Below are 19,982 nucleotides of genomic sequence, written 5' to 3'. Positions count from 1 at the left end.
TGGTTCCTTAGACTCATGTAGTGTCACGTTCATGCTGTTTTACAGCAGCAAAAACTTTGGTATCCTAGAGAGTTAGACCATGGTGCTACCATCAGCTGTTTGGGTCAGCTCCCTTTGCAAAGAAGGAAGGGGCCGGGGCACTCCTGAGATGGTTCCTCTCCTCCTCTTCCTTCCCTCTGATGCTCTCCCCTTGCCTTCTCTGAACACTGAGGACCCCCTCTCAGTCCTTGGGGAATATACACAGCTGCAACAAAACAAGTAAATATCTCACAGTGTGACTTTTCAACTGTCAAAAGTTACCTAAAGAGTCAAGGTGGGTGGGAGTCTTTTTTTTTTTTTTTTTCTTTTTTCGGCTATACCTGCAGAAGTTCCCAGGCCAGGGATCAAACCCACACCATAGCAGCAACCCAAGCCACAGCAGTGACAATGCTGGATCCTTAACACACTGAGCCACCAGGGAGCTCCATCATGGGTGCAATTCTAAGACTGGTTCCTCCCTCCTGCAGCTCAGAGGACTGCCCTCAATTCAAACACACTCAAAATGTTTTCTCTGAGTCCACCACTGAGGCCTTTCCTGTCCCTCAGTCTCTCCCCTGTGTCCCCTTCAGCCCTGAGGGGCCGGAAGCTACACTGGGAGAGGGGGCGACTGGGAGAGTAAGGGGAGCAGTCAGAACACTGTGTGCACATGGGTGGGAGACCGAGTGACTAGAAGTGATGAGAGGCCTTTTTACTGTGAAGAAGGACCAGAAAAGTCATGGACATTGACCTAGATTTCACCCAGGGGCAGAAGGAGAACCAGCCACATGAGATGACTTGAAGGAACAGAGGGAAACAAAATCAAGTTGTTTATAATCATCCCTTACAAGGCCTGCTTGCTCAGAATAAAAGCCATTGTGTGTTGGCATAGCTTCATTGAGACAGGGCCACAGAAATCCAGTGTTACAACACAAATATTAATAGAAGTAAAACTTAGCAGTGAGGCCTTGTCACCAATTAGCTGAGACGCGACGGGCACCGTGGGATCCGGGCTCTGCAGGATGGTCAGGTCTCTTAGGGTCTTGTGAGGATGACACGCAGGACCAAACGCCCAGAATGGGCACCCCAGGCCCCAGCTATGGTTTCCTCATAGCTGACCCTGGGGCTTAGAGATTGCGGGTGGGATGGGGGGTGCGGCTGTCTCTGAAGGAACTTACTACAGTCAGAGTCTTCAAAGCTGGTTTCACAGGCTGTGCATGCACACAAGCACATGCATGTACACACACGCACACACACACACACACAGAGAGAGAGAGAGAGAGAGAGGACTCTGGCATCTCTGTTCTAAATTCCCAGAGTGGGAAACAGCTTGATTTTATCAAAGGATACATTGGACAAGTGTCTCAGCAAACCACAAAGAACAGGGGAGGCTATTTTCCTAAAACCTACACTTTGGCTGATATTTTAACCCTTCATGGCACTTGCCCATTTGAAACACTAACCATGACTGCTCATTTCCAGCCTCCGCCCGTTGCCATGGCTGCTTTATCTCCTTTGATCCCAAAGCCACAGAGCCCACAGGCCACAAGGGGCCAAAGGGCTTAGGAAAATGCTGAAGTTTGGAAAAACAATTATCAACTCCAAAGTGTAAAAATTACAAAATTAAATCTAGTAAATGTGTAAATAAACATCTGAAAACATACCTCTATGTAAACTCTGCAACTGCAACTCAGTTTTTAGTTATATAAAATGCATTCTTGGAGTTCCCACTGTGGCACAGTGGGTTAAGAACCTGACTGCAGCAGTTGGGGTTGCTGCAGATGTGCGGGTTCCACCTCTGGCCCAGTGCAGTGAGTTAAAGGATCCAGCGTTGCCGCAGCTGTGGTGGAGGTTGCAAGTGCAGCTCGGATTCAATCCCTGGCCTGGGAACTTCCATATGCTGCAGGTGCAGCCATAAAAAAGAAAAAAAAAAATTCTTAACCTCGTGGATTTGATAGGGTGAGGGTGGGGCACAAGACATAAAGAGTGCTCTGGGCCCCCTCCCAGTGGGAGTTCTCCCTTTAGCTCTGCTCCACCCCTACAAGCAGGCCCATGGATAAGGATTCAAGGATCATTTTGAGCAAGGGACTTGGTTTCTGAAGCATCATCCTGACCCTGATTTGCTGAACATTCAAGAACCATGGATCTCTGGGTCATGGTGCCTTCACAGGACCAGCTTCTGATGGTGCCACTGGGCTGAACCACCGGGTTGGGTGCCTGACTCATAGAATGATGCATCGCATGACAAAACGTTAAAAAAAGGAGACCGGAAAACAAAAGCAGATTCCAAATGCTGGAACCTCTCTCTGCAGACACATGTAATGTTCCTGCCATAACAGCATTCTTTTGGTGAGGAGCAATTAATCTTTTGTTTGTGTGGTAAGTGTTCAGGGCTTGCTGCTTTTACTCTGGCAAACCCATCGGAGGAGAAGTGTTCAGAAGGGTGGGACGGGTCAAATGATGCATGATACCAATCCCGCATATCTGGGCCATGGACACCCACAGTCAGGAGCAGGATGTGAGCCCCAAGTGTCCCTGACAGGTGTCACCTTCACTGCTAGGTCTGTCCATGTGGTCTGTGTACTGCGCGTAGGAGGGACGGCTGTGTGCCCTGCAGTCAGAGGCTCTCAAGAATGTTGTCTGCTGTTTCAGCCTGCAGCCTCTTCCGGATACACCCACGAGGTACCCATGAAAGGTTATTTTCTTTTTTCTTTTGCTACACATGAGGCCTGTGTGGCAAAAAAGTTCCTAGGCCAGAGATTGAACCCCGCACCATAGCAGTGACAACACCAGATTCTTAAATGCTAGGCCACCAGGGGGCGCCAATGAAAGGTATTTTAAATCTCGTTCCCCTTCACTCGTCTCACTTCTTCCTGAGCTGACATCAGGCGTCCCATCACCATCCTAACATATTCTCCCCTCTGCCATCTGCCACACCTGGAGGGGAATGCCAAGGGACAGATGACTTTGGGGACAGCACAGAATGACAGCAGACATGAGGTGTGAGCCTGCAGGCTCTGTACTGCTGCTTCCTCACTGCTTGGCCTACCTGGTCCTGAGGGTGTCTAAGCAGGTTGGAAGGTACTTGTCGAACAGAATGCTCAGGTTGGCTCTCTCTGTCTGGACCTCCCGCCCGTCAATCCAGCTGCTGACAGGAGGGCTCCACCCCAGGTCTGCCGGGTTGATGTACAGGATCCCTGGGAACGTAGAGAATACTGCTTAGCGACGTCTGCACAGATCCCAGGGAGTTATTTTCTCTGTTTAGAAAATGTGCAAAAGAACAGAGATCCAACTGAGGTCTGAGAACGGGTTTGCTACTGGGCTCAGCTCCGACTGACTAGTAATAGCTGACAGAAAGCAGTGTTAAGAAGGATCCTGCGGGCAATGAGGTCCTGCTGTACAACACAGGGAACCACATATCTAATCACTTGCGATGGAACATGATGGAGGATAATGTGAGAAAAACAATGTATACATATGTATGACAGGGTCACTCTGCTATACAGTAGCAATTGACAGGAAACTGTAAATCAATCATAATAAAAAATTTTTTAAAAATTAGGAGTTCCCATTGTGGTGCAGTGGAAACAAATCTGACTAGGAACCATGAGGCTGTGGGTTCCTTCAGTGGGTTAAGGATCCCTGGCCTTGCTCAGTGGGTTAAGGATCTGGCGGCATTGCTGTGAGCTGAGGTACAGGTTACGACATGGCTTGGATCCTGCGTTGCCGTGGCTGTGGTGTAGGCCAGCCGCTACAGCTCTGATTCGACCTCTAGCCTGGGAACCTCCATATGCCACGGGGGTGGCCCTAAAAAAATGTTTTTTTTTTTTTTTAATTAAATAAAAAAAAGAGACGGATCCTGAGGCCTAGTCTAGGCTCAGGAGGAAAGAGGGCTGTGACTGATCAGCAGTGCTTACCATAGTGAGGAAGTGTGCAGACTGCGTGGTGGCCCCCAAAAGGATACAGCCCTGTCCTAACCAGGAAAGTCAAGGTATAGGTTGTTATTTTCCACCAGTATGGAGCGAGAAATTGCGATGCTCAGTCACCTTCATCAGCCTTCATGGAGGTTAGCACTGGCCTAAAAGGAGTCTAATCTGGGGGGCACTTATGTGCAAAGGACAGCCGTCCGGCTCAGGGGCCGTTCCCCATCTCGTTACCGCAACACCCACTCCTGAATGAAGACGCCCACTGGTCCACCTTCGTGGGAGTGAATTAGGGCTGAGATTTAGGCCAGTGTTTGGGATGATCAATGTCTGGCTCCTGTCTGGAGCTTCCTTCAGAACCAGCAGCATCAGATGGCATCACTGGAGGCACCCGCTTCCCACTGAGCAGTGGTGTGGTTTTCTCCCTTCTGGGCCGTACCTGCTCTGGAGACCGTGGCTGGCGTGGCCGTGCGCAGGTGGCTGATCTCAAAGAGGAGCCTCATCGTGGGATTCAGAGGGATCCGCTCATTGCTCGCCAGGGTCAGGACCTGGAAACAACGGGGAGGGACATGGTGGGCAGGAAGGAGTTAGGATGCGTGGCCGGATGGGGGGAGTTTGGCTCTTACTCCTGATAGGGATTAGGCTGATGGTTTTCATCTTTGGGATTATAAATGTTTTCTAAATTTTTTACAACAATCCTCTCCCTCTCCTGTAGCCCCTTTACCTCCATCCCTGGGTGTCAACTGAATCAGGAAAAAAGTTATCTAAAACGTTTAAGTTGATGTCAATGACTTGAATGAATTAGACCATACTGGAAAAACAAGATGCTGAAAAGGAAAAGAGCCCAGATTTCATAGAACTACTGTCTTTTAAAGCAGTCCCTCTGAAAGAGCACACACTTACCCTAATGACTTCTGTAGATGTTGAAACCATCATAAAACGTTTCATCTAGCAGTGATTTCTGAACAAGTTTAGAAACTGTTCCCAGCTTAATAGCTACTTTATTGGCAGTTAGTTAGTTCTCATTGTTTATAAAAAAATAAAGCATACTCTCCATAGATACAGAATGGTCACCACTGAGGATGTATGACAGGCTCAAAAGGTTTCTGAGGATGTATGACATGGCTGCACCTGTGGCATATGGAAGTTCCAAGGCTAGGGGTCAGACTGGAGCTGCAGCTGCCAGCATATGCCATAGCCACAGCAATGCTGGATCCAGGCTGTATTCTTATCCCACTAAGCAAGGCCAGGGATTGAATCTGCATTATCACGGACACTATGTTGGGTTCTTAACCCACTGAACCACAAAGGGAACTGCAGGAAAAATGTTGTTTTTTTTTTTTTTTAAGATTTAAGTGATTTAAGATTATTTTCAGCTCTAAATATTAAACTGATCTATGTGCAGAATGCTCTGAAGGAAGTCACAACAATGCTGAAAACTGTGAGCGATGGCAGTGCCGTTGGAGAAGGTGAAAGGTACTCTACGGGATGAATCAGGTTTGAGATGTCTGAGGTTTGAGAACCCCCAGATCTGGAAGAACTGTCGACACCCCATGTTCACTGGAGTGTTCTTTGCAAGCCAAGATGTAGCAACAACCTAGGTGTCTCTCAGTGGATGAGTGGACAAAGAGAATGTGATACACACACACAGGACTATTATTCAGCCATAAAAAGAAGGAAATCCTGCTATTTTTGACAATGCGGATCAGCCTGGAGGGCATTATGTTAAGTGGAATATGTCAAAGAAAGACAAATACTATACGATCTGTTAGGTGGACTCTAAAAAAACAAAACAAAACAAAACCAAAAAACCCCCAAACCTAGAGAAACAGAAAGTGGATTGGTGGTTGCCAGGGATGGGGGTGTGGGGCGGGTGGAGGAGACAGGTGTAGGCAGTCCTAGGGTACAAACTCCCAGTTATTAGGTGAGTAATGTAATGGAGAGCTGGCTGACCATGGTGAGCAATACTGTTTGTGTACTTGAAAGCTGCTAAGAGAGTAGATCTTAAAAGTTCCCAACACACACACACACACACACACACACACACACACACACACGTAATTATATGAGATGAGGGAAGTGTTTACTAATCTTGCTGTGGTCATCATTTTGCAATATATAAGTATTTCAAATCATCATGCTGTACACCTTAAACTTACACAATGTTATATATCAATACACTGACAATGTTACCTGTCAGTTTTCTCTCCGTAAAGCCGGAAATATAAAAAATAAAGACAGCAGTAATAACCCGTTACTCAGGGCCAGCCCTTGTGTGGAACGGAGGTTTCCACCTGCACCTGGCGGACTGGTCTCGCTGACGGCTGGGGCTGACGTGGGCATTTCCCTTCTCCCTTGGTACCTTGTTGTCATCCATGACAGTGTTCAGAGACTCAATCCACATTGGATCTATGTCACCATCCAGTACAATCCACTTGGGCCCATCGTGGGTGATGTGGGCAAGCTCCCGCATGACAGAAGAGAACAAACCTAGAGGAACATGGATATCTTATTTCCCAAGTCACCATCAGTCCTCTTCCTCTTAACAGAGCCCTTATCTATTAGCAACAGCACTCGGAAGATGTAAACAGGACAGGCAGGCCAGAACTGGCCATGTACCTTCCTCTACCAAAAATCTGACTGTGCTCAAGCTGCGGTTCTCTCTGTGCTCCGGTTCTTCTTTTGCTGAGAACAGCAACAACAGCAGAACAAGAAGAAAACCTGATACTACGAGCTTTTAAAGTAGCAAGCCACCCAGTGGATCATGTGGACAGGCAACTGCAACATGATGGAGTGACATAAAACCTTTCCAGGTGAGCTTTTCAGCCTCTGAAACTGCAACCCAGGAAAATCTAGCCAAATGCAGGCTTTGAGAGAAGGCCCAGTGTGATTCTAGGTGGCGTTACATTAAATTTATATCTTAATTTGGATAAAATTGATTTTCATAATACAAAGCTTTCCCAATCAAGAGTATGGTGTATATTTCATTTATTCAAATATTGTTATATATTCCTTAATTAATTTTTTATAGAATTTTCAGTTTATCTCTTCAGCTAAATGTATTCCTAAACATTTCAGTTTTTATTGTTATTGTGAATGGGTTTACAATGTTTCTTCAATTTCTGTGGAATAGCAAAGTGTCCCAGTCATACGTATGTCATAAATATCTTTTTTCTTTTCATGCTTTTCATAATGCATGTTCTTATTAATTCTAGTGACTTTTCAATAGCATCTTTTGAGTTTTTAGGCATAAAGATGTATAATCAGCAAAATAATAATTTTCTCCTTTCCTCCAATTTACATAATGTATTCCATTTTCTTGTCATACTGCATTTTCTAGAATCTCACCAAGCAAAGCTGAATAATAATATTGGTAAAAGGTCTCCGTGGCTTATTCTTGATTTTAGTGGAAATAGCTTTAGTTTCTCATCATTCAGAATGTTCTCTTTTTTCTTTTGGCTTTTTAGGTAAAGAGTATTTATTTTACTTAATACGATTTCTTTCTATTCCAATTTTACTTCGAATTTTAAAAATTAGGAATGGCCACTGAGTTTTTAAGCATCTATTGATTTAATTATGTTATCCTTTAATTTGTCCATTCTTTATGTTAATACTTAAAAATAATTAATCTATACTTAAATACCTGAAACAGATGCTACGTGGTCAGAATATATTATTCTTTTGAGATACTGATGGATTTTAGTTGCTGATATACTATTTAGAATTTCTAAATCTACAGTAATAAATGAAATTGTGCTATTGTTTTTGGTTCTTCACAAAGGTTGATATCAAGATTATTTTGGCTTCATAAAATGAATTAAGAGGTATCCTTTTATTATTTTGGAATTTTTTAAATATTCATTTACTTAAAAATTTTCCTTTGCATTAGTTTATTCCTTTCTATTTCTGATTGAGTGAATTTTGTTAATATTATATTTTGCTAGGTGATCATCTATTTCTTCTAGTTTTTCAAATATATGTTATCTAATTGTGTCTCTTCTATTTTAATCTTATCTATACTGTTATATCTTCTTTCTGATTCCTTTTTTTTTTTTTTTTTTTTTTTTTTGGTCTTTTTGCCTTTTCCAGGGCCGCTCCTGCGGTATATGGAGGTTCCCAGATCAGGAGTCGAATCAGAGCTGTAGCTGCCGGCCTACGCCAGAGCCACAGCAACGCAGGATCCGAGCCGCGTCTGCAACCCACACCACAGCTCACGGCAATGCCGGATCCTTAACCCACTGAGCAAGGCTAGGGGCCAAACCTGCAACCTCATGGTTCCTAGTCGGATACGTTAACCACTGCGCCATGACGGGAACTCCTCTAATTCCTACTCTTATATACTTTTATTCCTTTTTCCCTCATTGCTCATGTTCATGATGGACTTATTGGCCCTCACAAAGAACCATATTTATATTTATTTATCCTTCCTCTGATATATTTTTTTGTTCCTTCCCATTAATTTCAGGTTTTATCTTTATTAGTTTCTTCCCAGTTTCTTCAGGTTTACTTTATTACTCTTGGAATGATTACTTAGGAAGGATACTGACTTCCCTTATTTCTAGCCTACCTTCTGTAATTAGAGTTTTTCCATATTGGCTTTAGATGTGTCCCAGAGGTTCTGTATGAAGTGTTCTTCTTTATATTGCTTCCAGGAGGGGTTGCAAATTAATTCTCCCTTTAATCCAAGGGCTAAGTGAGTGTTTTTTGATTGAAAATTGTAAAATTACTTTTGGTCATTTTCTTGTTATTTGTTTCCTTTTTTTTTTTTTTTTGGTCTTTTTGTCTTTTTAGGGCCGCCCCCACAGCACATGGAGGTTCCCAGGCTAGGGGTCTAATAGGAGCTACAGCTGCACCACAGCCACAGCAACACCAGATCTGAGCCCAGTCTGCGACCTACACCACAGCTCATGGCAACGCAGGATCCTTGACTTGCTGAGCGAGGCCAGGGATTGAACCTGTGACCTCATGGTTCCTAGTCGGATTTGTTAACCACTGAGCCACAATGGAAACTCCTCTTGTTACTTGTTTCTAATTCTATTGCATTATTATCTGACAATGTGGCCTGAAAATTGATACTTCTGAATTCACTACAATTTCTTCTGTGCCTGATTAAACTTTAAATTTTTGGAAATGTTCCATGAACCTACCAAGAAAGGACTATTTTTTTATTTACAGGACACAAAGTTCATTATCTCTATGTTACACTGAGTTTGATGATGCGGTTCCCAGTTCTTCTATGTCTATATTTATTTTTCTGTCTACTGGATCATTCCAATTTTGAAAAAACTGTATGATATAATCCACTGTATTTCTATTTTTATTAAATTCTCTTAAAATTTTGTAAAAAGTTATGCACTGTTTACTTGGATGTTCTCTTGTTTAATGAATACAGCTGTATGACTATAATAAATCGTCAATTTCTCCATATTTAATGTGTGTATTTAATAAAACTTTAAAGTTCCAACACCATTTAAAGTTTGAATTACATTATGTAGGCTTAAATTTAATATGGAATAAGAAGTGCTTGAGACTAGCTAAGAAATTATAGAAAAATACTGAGGAGGGATTTACCTCATCAGACACGAAAATGTTGTAAAATGATTATAACTAAGATAGAATAACATTAGTGTAGGATTAGATAAATAGGTGAGTGGAACAGAGTAGAAAACCCAGAATCAGATTGTAATGTAATTGGCCACCCACATCCGTGGGCTCAAGCAGCCATGGATCAGAAATATTTGGAGGAGTTCTTGCTCTGCTCTGGCACAGTGGGTTACGAATCCGATTGCAGTGGTTCGGGTCACCCACCAAGCCATGCAGGTTTGACCCCTGGCCCAGTGCAGGGGTTAAAGGATCTGGCATTGCCTCAGCTGCGGCTTGGATTCAATCCCTGGCCCAGGAACTTCCATAAGCCGTGGGTGCAGTCATTAAAAAAAAAAATTGGCGAAAAAACAATTCTAGAAAGTTTCAAAAAACAAAACATGAATTTGTTGCACACTAGCAACTATTTACATAGCATTTACATTGTATCTGCAGCTATTTACACAGCGTTTACCTTGTATTAGGTATAAGTAATCTAGAGGTGATTTAAAGTATACAGGAAGATGCTCTCAGGAGAATGCAAACACTAGGCCATTTTATATGAGGTCTTGAGCTTCCATGGATTTTGGTATCTGCGTGAGTCCTAGAACCAGTTTCCCAAGGATACCAAGGGACAACTGCATATAGGACAAGTTGGAATTTAAATTCACAAGGAAAGAACTATTTACTTAGGAAATGGTGCTGTCACATTCAATTATCCATCTGGAAGGAAATAAAGTTGATTCTCTATCTTGCTTCACACTAAGGCCCCAAATAAATTCTAGATGGATAAAAAATGTTTATATGAAAAGCATCTTTAGGACCAAATTTATGGTACTATATCTATAGCTTAGAGTTAGAAAGAGTTATAAACTAAATAGGAATCCCAGATGCTAAAAAGACTAGGCCAGACATAATTTCCTTTTTAGAAAGTGCATAGTAAATATGCCAGGAAGTGTCTTTAGACAAACGGCAGACAGCAAAAAACTATCAGTGGTACATATAACAGATAGAGGGTTAAGGTCTTTGAGAAATATATATATATGTATATATACACACGCACTCTTACAAACTGATAAGAAAATAACGAGGAATAAAATTACAAAAGAGCAATTACTGAGACCAGTAAGAAGGATAATAGGCTAAGCCTCATTAAGAGCAAAATAAAAATTAGAAAGGCTGCTCGTTAAATCTCGTTGTTCTAGGCCTCTGATGGAAGGCCCTAAATTGGAGGAATCCAGGCAGTTTGACCCTGACATGGTCAGACACTGGGATATTAGGAGGGAGCTGAGATTTCATCATTCCAGAAGCCACATGGGTTTGAGAAGGAGGTCCCATCAGAGTACAGAGTTTTCCCCATTTTAAAATTTCTGTTCTCTCCCAGGGACAGGAGACCCCACCCAAAACCTACCAGTGAGTTTTGATTCTTTGAGGGTGATGCTGAGGTCAGCACCGACTGAGCATGGGTTTGGGGCCATCTGAATGGGTGTGGAAGGACCCTTGGTTCTAGGGCCCTCCTGAGATGAGTGTTCTGTAGCCGCTGCCCCAAGACTCCTGGGGCAGTGCTGATGAAGAGCGCCCTCTGTGGGATGCTGGATCTCACTGCTCCTTTGGGAACCCGTGGTGGGCTTCCACACCCAACCCTCGACTTAGACCCTCTGCCAGGCAATGCAGGGACTCCATGACTTGCATTTCAGAATCATAAAACTACATCTGAAAATGCCTGCCCTGCTTTATATCTTTAAGGGGCCCTCTATCAAGAGAACTGTCCCAAGGGCTGAGGTTCCCCTCCGAGCCAGAAGCAGGTTTCCTTTCTACAACTCTTTTCATCTCCTTCTCCCCCACAGGCAGATCAGCTCAGCCTCCCCTCCTCTGCATTCACCCCAGTGCGTTCACATCTGCCCAAGGGCAGTGGGATCCAGCTCTTACCATCCTTCCATTCTCGTGTGGCCGGATTGATGATGCCAAAGAGTTCATCATTGGTGACCGCTTTGGGGTTGAGGTCAGTCCAGACAGGGCGGCGTTTCATGATCTGGTAGGTTTTGTGCAAGGACCTCAGCACCTGCGACTTGCCGGTTCCCGCGCCGCCCACCACGAACACGGAGTGGCGCACCGCCAGGAGCTCCTCCAGCTGGACCACCTGGGGAGACTCGAAACTCAGCCAGAGAGACCAGCCTGTCACTCACCCACATCTCAGCTGCTCTTCTGTGAGCCAGGCTATGTTTGAATTGAGATCTGAAGTCAACATGGGAAGGGTTAATCCCCCCAAGATGTGATGGGGTCTTAAATGTAGGGGCAACATGATTCATTTATTCGCTTATTCATCATTCAGTCCTATAATCATTAGCCACAAGTATGTGCTAGAGAGTGTGCCTGGGAAGGGAGATTCAGAGGGGACCCTCCCGACCCCCATGGTCTCACAGTCTGATGGAGAAGCAAGTCATGCAGACAAATTATTATCATATAAGGTGATAACTGCTGTAGCCGATGTGTTTATTAAGTGCTATGTGAACACATAGGCAGAAACTATTGATTTTGTACAGATAAATGGAACACAAAAGTCTTCACAGAATACAGGACATTTGAACTGGGGCTTCAGGGATGAGTAGGAGTTTGCCAAGAAGATGAACAGGAAGGATATTCCAGGCAAAGACAACAGCCCAATTGGAAGCTTGTGGTGTGACAGACCATGACATGGTTGGCCAGATGGTTTGATGAGGCTGGAGTCAAGGAGTTCCTTGGGGACAATGGTCACACTGAAGTTATCATCGCTCTTGTTCTAGCCTCCCAATTCACCGTTCCATACCCTTGCACACTTGATGGAATGAAAATCTGATCACTTCCATCACACTGTCCCTTCAGTGATTCTCTAGAGATTAGATGATGAAAACCCAAATCCGTACACTGGTTTACAAGGCCCTTTCATAGTCTGCCCTAACGCAGCTTCCAGTTTTATCTCTTATCCCCCAACTCACACCTACAGGCTACCGAGTAGACAACTGCTTGGGGCTCTCTCGCTCTCTCTCTCTTTTTTTTTTTTTCTTTTGGTTTTTAGGGATGCACCAGCAGCATGCAGAAGTTCCCAGGATAGGGGTCAAATTAGTGTTATAGCCCACCAGCCTACACGACAGCCACAGCAATGCCAGATCCGAGCAGCATTTGTGAACTACAGCACAGCTCACAGCAACACTAGATCCTCAACTCACTGAGCGAGGCCAGGGATTAAACCTATGTCCTCACGGTTACTAATTAGATTCGTTTTAGCTGAGCCACAATGGGGCTCTTGAGTGACACCTTTTCCCATGTCTGAGGCTTTCAACACACTGTGCCTTCTGTCCAGAAGTCATCCTCTCTCCTGCCTTCTTCTGGCCAGCCCCACACACCCCTTAGCCTGGGGTAGGTGTCTTAACCATTGCAGTATTGATAAGTGCTATACCTACATCCTAGCACTTATCAGTACTGCAATGGTCAAGTGACTGGGTTTATTTCTCTCTTTGCAGGGTCCAGCAGAGATCTGGCTGATGAACTATTTGCTGAAAACGTGAAGGATGACTAGAAAGGTTGGATGAGTCCTATCAGGACAAGTCTTCCAGGTCATGAGCTAAAACGTGATCTTTGCTGAGATCACGTTTCTTCACATCATAAGATCCTTACTGACTGAGGAAACGGAACTCAAGAGGAGATGTACTGAAATGTTGGCAGGAAAATGGGACAATAGAAAGTTTTTTCCCCCAAACATTTTATTTATTTCCACATTTTAAAAAGGAATGGGGGAGTTCCCTGGTGGCCTAGCCATTAAAGATTAGGCAGAGTCACTGCTGTGGCTTGAGTTCGATCCCTGGCCCAGGAACTTCCACATGCCTTGAGTGTGGCCAAAAAAAGAGAAAAAAAGGAAAGAGATAATGGCTATTTGGGGAGCAAGATGATTAGCTTCCACTGTGGGAGGACAATGTAGGAGGTACTGAGTTTTGTTTTCCAAAGCATCAGTATTTTTCTCTTCTCTATCCTCTCAGGGGATTTAGATCTCAAAATCACCCAAAGGGAATTCTCAACCCTGGCTCTTGTTTTCAACTTTCAGGGACTGTATGCAGGATCTTCCCAGATAAAAATGAGGACAGTGGTCAGGAGTGGTCTCTGAGGAGCTGACATTTCCACTGAGATATGGATGAAAAGGAGTCAGCCATGGGAAGACCAGTGGTAGGCAGAGCCTTCCTGGTATGGTGACCTCGAGGACAAAAGCCTTCAGGTCACCAGCAAGCACGGAGGACTCAAAGACCAGAAAAGACAGGAGGGGTGCAGCATAAGATGATATAAGAGAGGTGAGCAGGGGGCAGACCCGCAGATCCTTGGAACTTTATCCTAAGTACAGCAGAAATCATTTGGAGGATTCAAAGCAGGAAACTGACCTGAGGGCATTGTATTAAACAAACAAACAAACAAAGGGGGAGGAGAAGGAGGAGGGGGAGGCAGCGGACCTGGCTCTGGCTTAGGAACAGAGACTGTATTTTATCCCTAGGCTTTTTGTTTGTTTGTTTGTCTGTTTTTGTGAATAACTACTGACTGATTCCTTGATACCAGAAACATTTAAAATTGCCTTCTAGTTCCATCAATCTCTTTTTGTTCTCTCCAACAGCTATACCGGGAGATAACTCACGTACCGTAAAATTCACTTTTTCCAGTGGCTTTTAGCATATTCCCAGGACGGTGCAACCATCACCACTCTTCATTTTAGAACATTTTCATCACCCCAGGAGGAAAAACGGAATCCGTCAGTAGCCACTCCCCACCCCCCACCACTACCTCAGCCCTGTGCAACCTCCGATACACATTCTGCCTCGATACATAAATTTAACTATTCTGGGCATTTCAGAAAAATAGATTCAAAGAATAAGTGGCTTTTTGTGAATGCCTCTTTCACTTACAACATTTTCAAGGCTCGCCCATGCTGTATCACGCAAAAGTACTTCCTCTTTAGAGCTGAATAAAATTCTGCGGCATTGGTAAATCGCATTTTGCTTGTCTATTTATCAACTGACGAGTGGGTTACTGCTGCTCTGACTGTTGTGAGCCCATCGGCTTTTGACAGGATCTCCGTAAGAGAAGGACACGCTTTACCGTTATCCCTCCTTCGCTCTCGCCTTCTTTCTCCATCTCCCACCTTCTGCCAGACCCATTCTACCTTTATACGGCCAAGATGGCCAGTATTTACATTTGGTTCTGCACGTACATCTGGGCCTTTTCTGTCTTCCATGAGTCCGAGGGCTGATCCATTTTTGTGACTGTAGATACTTTTCACTACAGAGGAGGGCGGTTGCCAGGGACGCAGCTTGTCCTCTGTGGGACCAGTGTCACGACGGAGAGGATGCTCTAAGTGCAACCTGAGGGTACACAGATACTCTTATACTCTCTGTACTGATCACTATCAGGTTCATATGTACTTCAAAAAAATTTAGACCATGGCTTTTTTCCCTTGGTGCTTTTAATTGCTTTCCTTTTTCTTTGTTAAAAGAAAAAGACATATATGCCTTCGTTCCCATACCTGAGGAAGTTCCACAGAACACGTAAGAACGTTCACCTTGTTTGTCTATTCTTCCATCAAACACCTCTGTTTTTGAGGTCCTTTCTCTTAGAGACTGTGGACTTCCCGGCTTGGTTCGGATTGACTGCTTTCTGGATCTGTTGACAGCTGTAATTCCAGGACTTCTTTCACGGACTCTTGCATTTTTGAATCCCATGACATTTTGCTTATTTTTCATCCCCACCTTGCTATAATATGACCTCAAGTAACTTCAAGAGGGTGCATAAAAAATAGAATTTGTAACTCTTTGAAGATACTTTGAGTGACAATTTGGAACAGAAGTCGTTTGGAAAGCATTTCCCCTCAGAACTCTGAAGGAATGGTCTCCTTTCCCTCTAGCATCTGATATTGCCGATGAGAGATTCCGATGTCATCCTGAAGAATTTCATTCCTTTCTTACTGTTATTTTTCTTTCTCTTGACCCTTGACTTCTGAAGCTTGAAGCTCCACTCTGACATGTCCTTGTATAAATCCACTCTGTTCAGTACTGACTCTAGCCTGGACTTAGGTTTCTTCAGTTCTGCAAGGTCTTTCTTTCCAGAATCCTCACTGGCGACTCGTTGTATAACTCAGACCAGTCCCCTATGGTCACCTTGACTCTTACACCTTCCGTCTTTGTGTGTGTGTGTTGTATTACACATATATCTTATTTTGTGATACACATACACATGCATACATACATATATAGTTTCCCAAGGAAACCTGGGAGATTTCCTTGACTTTACCTTCCTACCCTAGCATTGAATTTTGTGTGTTATCAGGGATTCAAGTTTACATTTCAAAGAGCTCCTTACAATTCTCCAGTGGTTCTTCCAATATTTTTTTTATAGTGTCTCGTTCTTGCTTTATGGATCTCATTTTCTTTATTTTCTTTGAGGACACCAATTAGAACTTTCAGAATGGTCTCTTCTTCATTCCCACTGGAGTCAGTAGCTGCGTGTACATATGCATTTGGGTGTGGGTGTCTGTCCGTCTGTCTTTGTGGTGGACTCCAGTATCTGGTGAGCCTCGAGTTGAAATGAGGAGCCGTGCTGGGTTTTCTAAGAGGCCAGGAAGGGTGCCCTGCGGCTGCCCACATGGGTCTCCTTCCAGGGAGGGAGGATGGGGAGGGAGCTCTGGGCTCCTCATCAGATCTTGGCCTTTGCCCTTCCTTCTACCTGTGGGGGAGTGACCAGGTGCTGGCTTCAGGCCGAGGGGCCCAAACAGCATGGATGAGCCTCACACCCCTTGCTAGTCATAGTCTCCCCATAAGAGCTGATTAAATTCTCTTAGACTTTTCTTTGGGGCTGCAGGTTATACGCCAGGCTGTGCATGGCCTATGGCCTGCATGCTTGGGAATTTGGGACTACAACGGGGAGCCAAGCGGCACAGTGACAGGGTAAACAGGCCTGCTGTTTCCAGCTCTCTTCCTCAGCCCTGCCTTCCTTCACTGTCTACTCCCGAGCCCAGAGCTTCTCCAGGGTTCTGCTTGGCAGACTGGCCACCTCCTGTCTCCTCTTCCCCTGAAGACCTTTCTAAGTATTCAGGCCTGCAGCTCCCTTCCTCTGCTTGATCTGTCAACCTGCATTCATCCTCTTTCTATCTTTCCAAAACTTTATTCTAATATCCCTGTCCCAGTTTTCACAATTCTCTGGGCTTATTCCTTTTTCTTAAACAAAATTGTGTATTAGCACTTTTAAAAGATCTCAGGATGCTTTCTCAAACCAGAGCTTCCCCAGGAGTTTTTGATGAATTAACTTTCAGAAGTTCAAGTGGACGATACAAATGAAAAGTGAGTAGAAAACATCTTCTGTTCCAAGAGCGTTTGTTTAACAGTGAGCATTTGTCTTATCCGAGGAGCAGAAAGTGGTTATAAACACAAGGGAGGAAAAAGAAGAAAACAGAATGTGGGCCAACGGACAAATAAAGAGAAAGAGTGAGTTTCTGTGCAGGAACAAAAAATTACAGAAAATGGGGAAGGAGAGTTACAGGCCTCAGCAGACTCCAGAGAGGCCAGAAAGACGTGGGTTGTCCTGACTCTTAGATGTTGGTTCTGCTGCACAGCATCATGGGAGCCCCTGCCCTGGGGTGACGGTGTCCCATAGGATCAGAGCCTTGCCTCTGAAGCCCTCCATATCACGGTCCCATGTTGTCTTTTGAGTCCTACTGCCCACTCCCATTCCCCACCCCGATACCTTTTTTCTAGCAACACTGGACTTCTTGCTCAGCTTGTGCAATCTCTGCCTCCCCATCTACCCCTAGGCTGACCCTCTTCCGTCTATCTGGGAGGCCTTCCTGCCCATCTCTACCTTTAAAAAGTCTGCCTACTGAATTTTAGAGGAGAGAGGTTGGGAGTGGAGAGGGGCCCATGGGCAAAACCAATCGCAGCTGCAAAGAAGCAGGGGATGCTTTGCTTTCTTCTGTAAAATGTAACCTCAGAAATGACAGCAGACACCAGTTCTATTTCTGTGCAGCCAGGACTTAATCTCAACCAGTGCTAGTACTGTGTGCTGGAAGTGCCACCTGGAGGGAAGTAACCAGCCCCCAGCCTGTGAGTTCCTCGAGGGGGGAGCATTGTCTCTCCTGTGTGGCGGCTTAGAGGCGTACCCCAGAGAAGCAATGGCTGGCGTTCCAGTTTCTTCATCTGTAAAGCAACTCCTCTGTGGTGCTGGCCTCAGGGACTGTGGGGGATTGAATGTGATACAGAAAATAAAACCACTTCGGAGCTCTAAGGAGAGGTTCAGGAGATTCCGAAGGACATCACTGGACAGGAAAACAAGTTTTGTCCATGTCTCTGTACCTCTTTTCTGGCACCTGTCACATCCTGCTCCCAGGTATAGTGACTTGAGTGCAGGCACTTCTACTGTAATAGCATTTATGCATCCTAAAAATGTTACCTTCTGCAAAACTGCTCAGCAAAAATAACAGACTTGTGGAAAAACGAGACTGGGGATGATCACTCAAAATGTACAGACTGCTATATCCAAAGCCCTAAAAACTCAACAGGGCATCTTAATCCCATAAAATACCAGTGCAGTTAAGTCCCTAGAGAGTTGGTACCCTGCCTCATGTCTGTTTATCCTCTGAAGCCTTAAATCTGGGAGCCTTGTGTATCTTATTCCGAGAGGTAGATTGTGGGGATATGAATTTCTAATAAAGGCTATTTAAATCACGACTAAAGATCTGACACAGATGGAGTCTTCTCATTAATCCACCATTTTAACACAGGAGGAAACGGCTTCACCCACTCTGAGCCTCCCCAGAAAACACAAGCCACCATCGTTCCTACAGCCATGAAACTAGTAATATTTGCACTAAAGTTTCAGGTTCCTTTTAAAGTCTGTAGCTGTTGCTAAATGTATTTATTTTCTATGGCTACTGCAACGTATTAGTGCAGACTTGATGGCTTAAAACGACACACATTCATCACACAGTTTAGATGGTCAAAAGTCTAAAATGGTCTTACTGGGCTCCGTCAAGGTGTTGAGAGCTGGTTCCTTCTGAAAGCTCCAGGAGGCATCAGTTTTCTTGCCTTTTCTAGCTTCTAGAGACGGTCCACATTCCCTGGCTGTGGCCCCTTCCTCCATCCCTGAAGTCGGCAATGGCTGGTTCGGTCTTCCTCCACGGGATCACTCTGACATTCCCTGTCTCCCTTGTCCACTTAGAAAGACCGCTGTGATTCCATGGGGCCACCTGGATAAACCAGGACCATCTCCCCACCTCCCAGTGAGCCGATTAGTCAGCTCAACTCCATCTGTGACCTAGTCCCCCCCTTGCCACATAATATGACAGCTTCACAGATTCTGGGGATGAGGGCATGGATACCTTTGGTGGTGGGGAGGTAGGTATTATTCTATCTACCACCTTAAGGGTTTTCTTTAACTGTATAAAGCTTGCCCCCAATCCTGTCAAAGCATTTAGAAGTTCAGATAAATACCTTTGAACCAACATGGCCTCAGGCCTGTATAGTCATGCATGAAGTAATTCACATGAAAGGGCTCTGTAACAGAGCCCGAGTCTAGTTCCTCCCGTGAGGACTGAACGCCCTGATGGCAGGGGCTCTGTCTGTCGCTTGCATTCCCACCACACTTTCCACACTGTGGCTGTCCCAGTAAAGAGCTGCTGAAACAAATTGAGTTATTACAGAGTCGATAGGCACCTGTCCATCTAAAGCAACCCTTTGGATTGTGGATGAAGTGTGACCCATCGTCCAAGAAAAGAATTAGGAGACAAAGAAATCTTGGGAGGGAAAATCCCATGTACCTTGAGCATGAAGCTGTCCTCAGCCTGGAGCTTCAGCTCCACCACCGCCTTCCTAACCAAAGCTTCAAAGTTGAGGTCTCTCCTCCGAGGGACATCCAGGGCGGGAAAGAGGTCTCCGACCAGGCCCATGAACACTGGCATGTCATCGGTCACGATCTTGGGGATGTTGAAATCTCGCAGGGAGCGCATCAGGACTTGGTCCTCGGGCCGGTCAGGGTCGCCTCGCTTCAGGGAGCCAGCCACCACCAGCACCGACTTGATGGCCCTCAGGCCCCAGTCGTAGTGGTCCTAGGGGAAGGCGGCAGGGTGAGGCCTGGGCTGCTGGGATGCACCACTCAGACATCACATCAGTACTGGGTCACTTTGAGGCCAAGGCAGAAGCAAAGGAAAGGACTGATGACATAGCGATTCTGGGATCCTACTTCCAGGTCTGGCATTAGTTACTTTTCTAGCTGTTAGGACAACAAAGCAGACACAGAGCATATGAGGGGTGTGTGTGTGTGTGGGGGGGGGAAGCTGGGGGGTCAGAGAGAACTACTTCCAAACCTACCTGGCTACTACTCGAACATTCAGAGGGTGAAAGGGTTATCAAGGAGGGAGGTGTGTTAGCTCTCAGAGATGGCTGGGGCTGAGCTTACATGCTC

General features: G+C 45.0%; 1 protein-coding gene across 20 annotated transcripts in view; it reads right to left on the bottom strand.

Moving 5' to 3' along the window:
* DNAH9 (dynein axonemal heavy chain 9) overlaps window positions 1-19,982 on the bottom strand; it is a 330,145-nt gene that overhangs the window by 179,879 nt on the left and 130,284 nt on the right. For all 20 annotated transcript variants that reach the window (XR_014821870.1, XR_002337369.2, XR_014821872.1 and 17 more), the window contains 5 exons: window positions 19,339-19,626; window positions 11,448-11,658; window positions 6,301-6,428; window positions 4,378-4,486; window positions 3,065-3,212 (listed from right to left, as the gene is read on the bottom strand). Coding sequence is in view for 13 of the 20 variants with exons in the window: in XM_084986157.1 (XP_084842283.1) it covers window positions 3,065-3,212; window positions 4,378-4,486; window positions 6,301-6,428; window positions 11,448-11,658; window positions 19,339-19,626 (884 nt within the window). In the remaining 7 variants the exon portion in view is untranslated. The remainder of the gene's footprint in view (window positions 1-3,064; window positions 3,213-4,377; window positions 4,487-6,300; window positions 6,429-11,447; window positions 11,659-19,338; window positions 19,627-19,982) is intronic.

The sequence above is a fragment of the Sus scrofa genome, chromosome 12 (assembly GCF_054392235.1).
Source record: "Sus scrofa isolate SSC_HxYL_T2T_F1_AM1 chromosome 12, Sscrofa_HxYL_maternal_Yorkshire_Landrace_v2.0, whole genome shotgun sequence".
Classification (NCBI taxonomy): Eukaryota; Metazoa; Chordata; class Mammalia; order Artiodactyla; family Suidae; genus Sus; species Sus scrofa.
This window is presented reverse-complemented; position numbering and strand designations above follow the sequence as displayed.